We start from the raw sequence: 6000 nt of genomic DNA, 5'->3' as shown, positions 1-6000 counted from the left end.
ATTTTTCCAATCTCAACCTCCCCTGAGGGCCAACTTGAGGCCATTTCCTCTTGTCATAGAATCATAGAATCATAGAATGGTTAGGGTTGGAAGGGACCTCAAAGATCATCGAGTTCCAACCCCCCTGCCATGGGCAGGGACACCTCCCACTGGAGCAGGTTGCTCAAAGCCCCATCCAGCCTGGCCTTGAACACTTCCAGGGATGGGGCATCCACAACTTCCCTGGGCAACCTGTTCCAGTGCCTCACCACCCTCATAGTAAAAAATCTCTTCCTGATATCTAATCTGAATCTTTTTTCTCCCAATTTAAAACCGTTTCCCCTTGTCCTATCATTACCTTTCCTGGCAAAGTGTCCTCCTCCAGCTCTTCAGATATTGAAAGGCCGCTATAAGGCCTCCCTGGAGCCTTCTCTTCTCCAGGCATCGCTTCTTACCTGGGAGAAGAGACCAACCCCCACCTGGCTACACCCTCCCTTCAGGTAGTTGTAGAGAGCGATAAGGTCTCCCCTCAGCCTCCTCTTCTCCAGGCTGAACAACCCCAGCTCCAGTCACCATTATGAAAACCATATTTGATCACACGCCCGGCTCCCGCAGCCCCGGGCCGGGCCGGAACCAAACTCTCGGGAGCGCGTTTCTGCCGGAGCCGGTCACCCCGCGGCGCTGGGGGCGGGCGGCGGGGGAAGGCCGCAGCCATGGCCGACACCGCCGCACCGCCGCCGCCTGCTGCCCCCGCTCCGGGGCTCCCGGCTGCCCCGGGCAGCAACCCGCTGTCCCGCAAGCTCAACAAGATCCTGGAGACTCGCCTGGATAACGATAAGGTGGGGCGGGAGGCGGCCGAGGGGGCGCGGCGGGGGCCGGGGCCTGCCCGGCGGGGAGTGCCCTGCGGGGAATCGGCCGGATGGGGCGTCAGGGGCTGCGGGCCCCGATAGGCTCCCAAATTGGGGGGGGAGCCCTGTCATACCCTCAGTTCCGCTGCGGACCCGCAACCTGACGTTTGCAGCGTTTAATTGAACATAAAATTAAGTTTTCTCTTCTCCGGCGACATGCCGCGCACCTGCTCCTTCCCTGCCAGCCGTAGGGAGGTTTGTATTCCTTAGGGTGGGAGGCATTTCTCGAGCTTTTTCTGATTTATATGTTTTCCAGCTATGCGTAGGTTATTCTTTAGCCAAATGTGATCTCATTGATTAAAGCTATTGTAAAATAATAGTCAAAGTTGTGTGTTACAACATACAAGAAGAAGAAAAACTCAGCAATATTAGTTATTTGACAACTGCTTTAGAGTGTGTTTAGGTATGTTTTTTTCTCCAAAACCATGTAGTAAGGCAAGGTGGTTGTTTGGTTTTTTTTTCTTTTTTTTTTTCTAAAACCATGAATTTGGGATGGCTACAGACTATGTAACCTGCTTCTTTGTAACTGTGTGGAAAGTTACGGTCTTTTTTTTTTTAATTTCTAGGAAATGCTGGAAGCGCTGAAGGCACTCTCGACCTTTTTTGTCGAAAACAGTTTGCGCACCCGAAGAAACTTGCGTGGAGACATTGAACGACGAAGCTTAGCCATAAATGAAGAATTTGTCCACATATTCAAGCAAGTTAAAGAGGTAGTGTTTTTACAGTGTGACTAGCTGTCTTGCAGTAGTACTGCTATGTAATTCTAAGCAATCCTGCTTCAGCAGGGGAGTTGGACTAGATGATCTCTATGGTCCCTTCCAACTCTAAAAATTCAGTGAAATTCAGTGAAATTCAGTAATTTAAAGTTAAAAGAAAGAGAAAAAAGGGTTAAGAGAGATTGTGATTTTCCAGGGCAAATATAATTTTACAGTAAAATTGTTTTATCGTTTGTTTGCTTTGATGAAAATCCTGCACAAGTGTTTCAAACAGACAAAAATCCCAAGTGAATGTTGATCTTTAGAGGTGCGTTCTCTCTGTTGGTAACCAGGGAGCCTCGAGCAACTATATTCTTTGTAACTTGGGCATCTCATTTTGGTGGAGTGTAGCTGGTCTTTGGCGTGGCATTTCTGATTTAAACCACAGTTACTGTTATTTGAACATCTTTAGGAGCTTGAGAGTATAAATGAAGATGTGCAAGCAATGAGCAGCTGCTGTGAAGATATGTCCAGTCGTTTAAAGGTAATGTATAAATAGATGTGCTTTGTATATTTTTGCTTTTGAGGTGTGATTACTTTCTTTTGAAAAGATAAATAATTATTTTGGAGGATTAATAATGACACTGAGATGTTTCCATAGTATGTGTTTTATGTTACTTCAGGATATTAACACATTTCTTTTTACTTATTTAGAAAATGTTTTGAGGAGAGCATTTCAGTTCATATAAATAAGTCAAGTATATTTATAAGAAAGTATCTTTTAATCCAAAGAGGGAGACAAATCTAGTGTGCCATCTTCATTCTACTGGTTTTGTTTCATAACATTGTCTCAAAATACTGATGTGCAACAAAACCAATTCTGCTTCATATTAATTCTGAATCCATAATGTTCGGGGGTGGGGGGGGAAGGAAGTTGCTTTTTATGATGTGTTTCTGAATCTGGCTTGGGTTTAGTGTTCAAGTTCAATATTCAGTACAGTGATGAGTTTAACAGGTTATGGAGGCTGAAGTGCAGATGCTTTGCCAAATCAAATCTGCTCTGAATATAGCATATAAGTTTCAGTATGTGAATGAGAACCCTTCACTGACAAATCTTGTGAAATAAATATCCTGTGAAAACAATTTATTTTTCCCCTCCTAATGGGGGACTTTAGATGTCTCCCTACGTAGATGAATAGGTTTCATAGTCACCGTATGTAATTCCCATAAGAATGATTGTAGTTTGATGAGCTTGTTCTAAAAACTGTGGCAGTACAGTGCAGCACACTGCAGTACTTAATTTTCAATTTTGGAAGGCAATGGGTAATGCACCTCAGAGCTCTCAGATCGCTTTGAACACTGTTAATGCGGATGTATTCCCTAGTGCAGTTCAGGAACCGTTTGATTTATCTCTTAGATGTGGAAATGAGTCAAGTGTCCATGCAGATTTTTGGTCTTTTCTAGCTTTAGATCATGAAGTGTAACTATCATCTGTGATTTTCTTTTCTTTTTTTTTTTTTTTTCTTTTTTTTTCCCCAGCATAGAGCCACCCTGCAGTGATTTCTTTTTCTGTTAAAGTCAGAAGGTAGTTTTGTTCAAGGCCTCCATAGGAGGTTTCCTCTAGAGCCCTGTAGAACTTAAAACTTGTCTCAGTTCTACCCATGTTTTCTTTGTCTATATGAATGTAAAGTAAGTTAATAAGCCCGTGAACAGTTGTCAAATATTGTGGCATTTTATCTGTAATAGGACATGAAGACTTGTGAGCATGTGCTCGAGCTGAATAATAAGGCAAAAATGAACTGAGTAGAGCAAATACAAGATAAAAAGAGGAGGATTTATAGCATATAATGCAGAAGAGTGTGCTAAGAGAGCAGTGTAATAAAAAAGCAGAATAAGTGCAAGATATATAAGGGACTATATACTGATAAGCCAAAAAAGCTTTTTACCTTTTTTATTTTGTAATACTGTCCAATCCAAATAACCAGATACTGCCAGATCTGATCTCAGGACAGTGACTTGATAGATGCGATGGCTGAAAGGGAGGGAAGGAGACAAGTGCTGGAATGGAGTAAAGCAGCAGGGTTGAAGGATAATGAAAGTTTTAATTAGTATGCTGAGGTAGGGAGGAAAATAAAGACTTTTCTATTCTGGGTCTGCAAGAAACATCAAATATCAACTTTCTGATTTTTCTGGCATGTCTGACTCTTTTCTGCCAGTTACCTTGTTTTGCTTAGATGTAAGCTCTTACGTTACATACATACCATAATAACAATATCTGGCATGTATTTGAATCCATGTAAATAAAAACTGACTTCTTGATGTATCTAGCTAGATCCAGAAAAGCTGCTTTTCCTTCCTTTCTGCTGTCCTTCTGTTAGCGCTCTTTTTGGCAATTAGTACCTCTGTCCAGAGAGTCCTGGAAGGGAACCAAATTTCTTCTTCTGTCTTTTTGGTTTATTAGAATCTGCAAGGACGTGGGTGGAAAAAAGTCTGGAATTAGTAGATTTGCATACTGAATAGTTTAAGCCCAGTCTTTTGTTGTAATAGTCTTTTTTTTTTGTTAGGCTGAAACATTGAAAATCAATATTATTTTAAAATAAGTTTAAAATACAAATACCTAAAAAAAATCAGTATTTATATAAGAGAAGAAAAGCTTAAAGATATCTTAAATTATCTTGGAACTACTAAATGTTCAGTAAATTCTGTTGAGCTTTTATTAAATCTGCATGCTAGTCCATAATGGTTTCCTTTAAAGAAATCAGCAACGGGCACCTCAGCAGTGCCCACTGTCTGTATTCATGGAGTAGCTCAGGCCCTCTCTGGTGACTGAAATTGTACTTGAGTGGTTGCAGCCTTTCTTTCACCTTTCAAAGCCTTCCTGCACCTTGTCTGCTTTTCCATTGCACCTAATGTAGCGTGGCAGGTAGAAAGGCTGAAGTGAATCAGTGTGTGTATATGCTTGCATTAAGACCTCTCATGGGTTTCAAGACTGGCATCTTCATTTTGGCAAACACCGTGATTTAGGCCTATTACAGTCTTGAAATTATTCACACATAATACCTTCATAGGTGTTTCCAGCTCTTCACTTGCAATATTATTCCATACTGAATGCATTTTGATTTCAGGTTCTGCCTAAATGATCAGTGGTGGTGTCCAGGGGGAAACCAACAATTCTGGGTGTCTTTTATCTCCTTGCTGAGTAATAAATTTCAGAACTCTTGAACTTCAGTTGCAGCAATCCCTTCACTCATGCAGCTGCTGCCTGTGGCAGAATTGTTTCTGCATGGATTCCCTTGCATCATCATCACTGAATATTTAGGGCTGTGATGAACTTCTCAAGTGCATTGCGCTTGGTCCTTACAGCCCTGTGAGCTGCTTGGCCTGTAGAGCTAGACTCGCTAAGGCCAGCAGAGCTGTATTCGTGCTGTCTGAAATGACTGGATGGACACTGGTACTGGGGAGTTTAGCATCCAAAGGAAATGGTTTCATTTTTCATTTTGTAACAGCAAGCAATTTACAGCCAATGGACAAACAAAATAATTAGACCTATTTCTAATATTTATAAGAATGGTTTTGTATTAAATATAAATCAAAAATTAACTGTGTGTGAATGTAAATGTATGTAAAGATGAAAATATATACAAATAAGGATGTTCATTTATTTTTTTTGTGCCTGAAAACAGGGAGAGTTAATGAATACTTATTTCAAGAAGGCCTTTTGCTTCAAAAAATATGCTCTTTAAACTGCTTATAGTCAGAAAGCTTCAAAAGTATGATACATTCTTAAGGCTGTATAGTACATTTCATATGTTTGTATGTTTCACATGCTTAACAATTCTAATTATATTCTAGGCAGCAAAGGAACAAACTCAGGACTTGATAGTAAAAACCACAAAACTCCAGGCAGAAAAGTATGTATACCACCTTATTTATTTCTTGAAGACATGACAGTACTGATGGAATTTTCTTTTAGATCTGATTCTGCCACTCTTATTTTTGAGTAATGACTCATTTGTATTTGTATTTTGTTTTTAACACTGTCTGTGTTTGTAGCTTAATTGGAATAAAAATACTGATGTCTTAGTTTATTAATAAAGGATGCAAAAAGGTAAGAATATGTGTTAGCACTTGTTATCATACAAATTGATCTTTTAGGGAAGAGAATCAGTTATAGTGGTACATATGGATGTGCTTTACCTAATGTCAGTTGATAATATAAGTTACATTGTTTTGTAACAGATACGGACCTACTCAGTGTCTCATCAGTTTCACAGGCTTCTTTTTAATGCTTCATATCCAGTGGAAATCACTCTCTTCCTCAGGGGCTGTACGTAGGAACAGAAAGTTGGCTTGTAACTTACCCTACCATGTTTAAAGCTAACTGTGAAATACATTAGGTGCTATTTAATAAGGCTATC

General features: G+C 40.3%; 1 protein-coding gene across 2 annotated transcripts in view; it reads left to right on the top strand.

Annotated features, from left to right (window-relative positions):
- Window positions 1-670: 670 nt before the first annotated feature.
- The window catches only part of COG6 (component of oligomeric golgi complex 6), a 58095-nt gene continuing 52765 nt past the window's right edge, over window positions 671-6000 (top strand). Inside the window, exons 1-4 of one of the 2 annotated variants that reach the window (XM_014966023.1) lie at window positions 671-818; window positions 1454-1597; window positions 2055-2126; window positions 5435-5493. In XM_014966023.1, the coding sequence (XP_014821509.1) occupies window positions 693-818; window positions 1454-1597; window positions 2055-2126; window positions 5435-5493 (401 nt within the window). In that variant the 5' untranslated portion in view covers window positions 671-692. Of the gene's footprint in view, window positions 819-954; window positions 1083-1453; window positions 1598-2054; window positions 2127-5434; window positions 5494-6000 lie in introns of those variants that run through there. The other variant, XM_014966024.1, reaches the window with a different exon arrangement.

The sequence above is a fragment of the Calidris pugnax genome, unplaced genomic scaffold (genome assembly GCF_001431845.1).
Source record: "Calidris pugnax isolate Ruff unplaced genomic scaffold, ASM143184v1 scaffold20, whole genome shotgun sequence".
Lineage (NCBI taxonomy): Eukaryota > Metazoa > Chordata > Aves > Charadriiformes > Scolopacidae > Calidris > Calidris pugnax.
The sequence above is the reverse complement of the archived record's forward strand: the minus strand, read 5'-3'. Positions and strand labels throughout refer to the sequence as shown.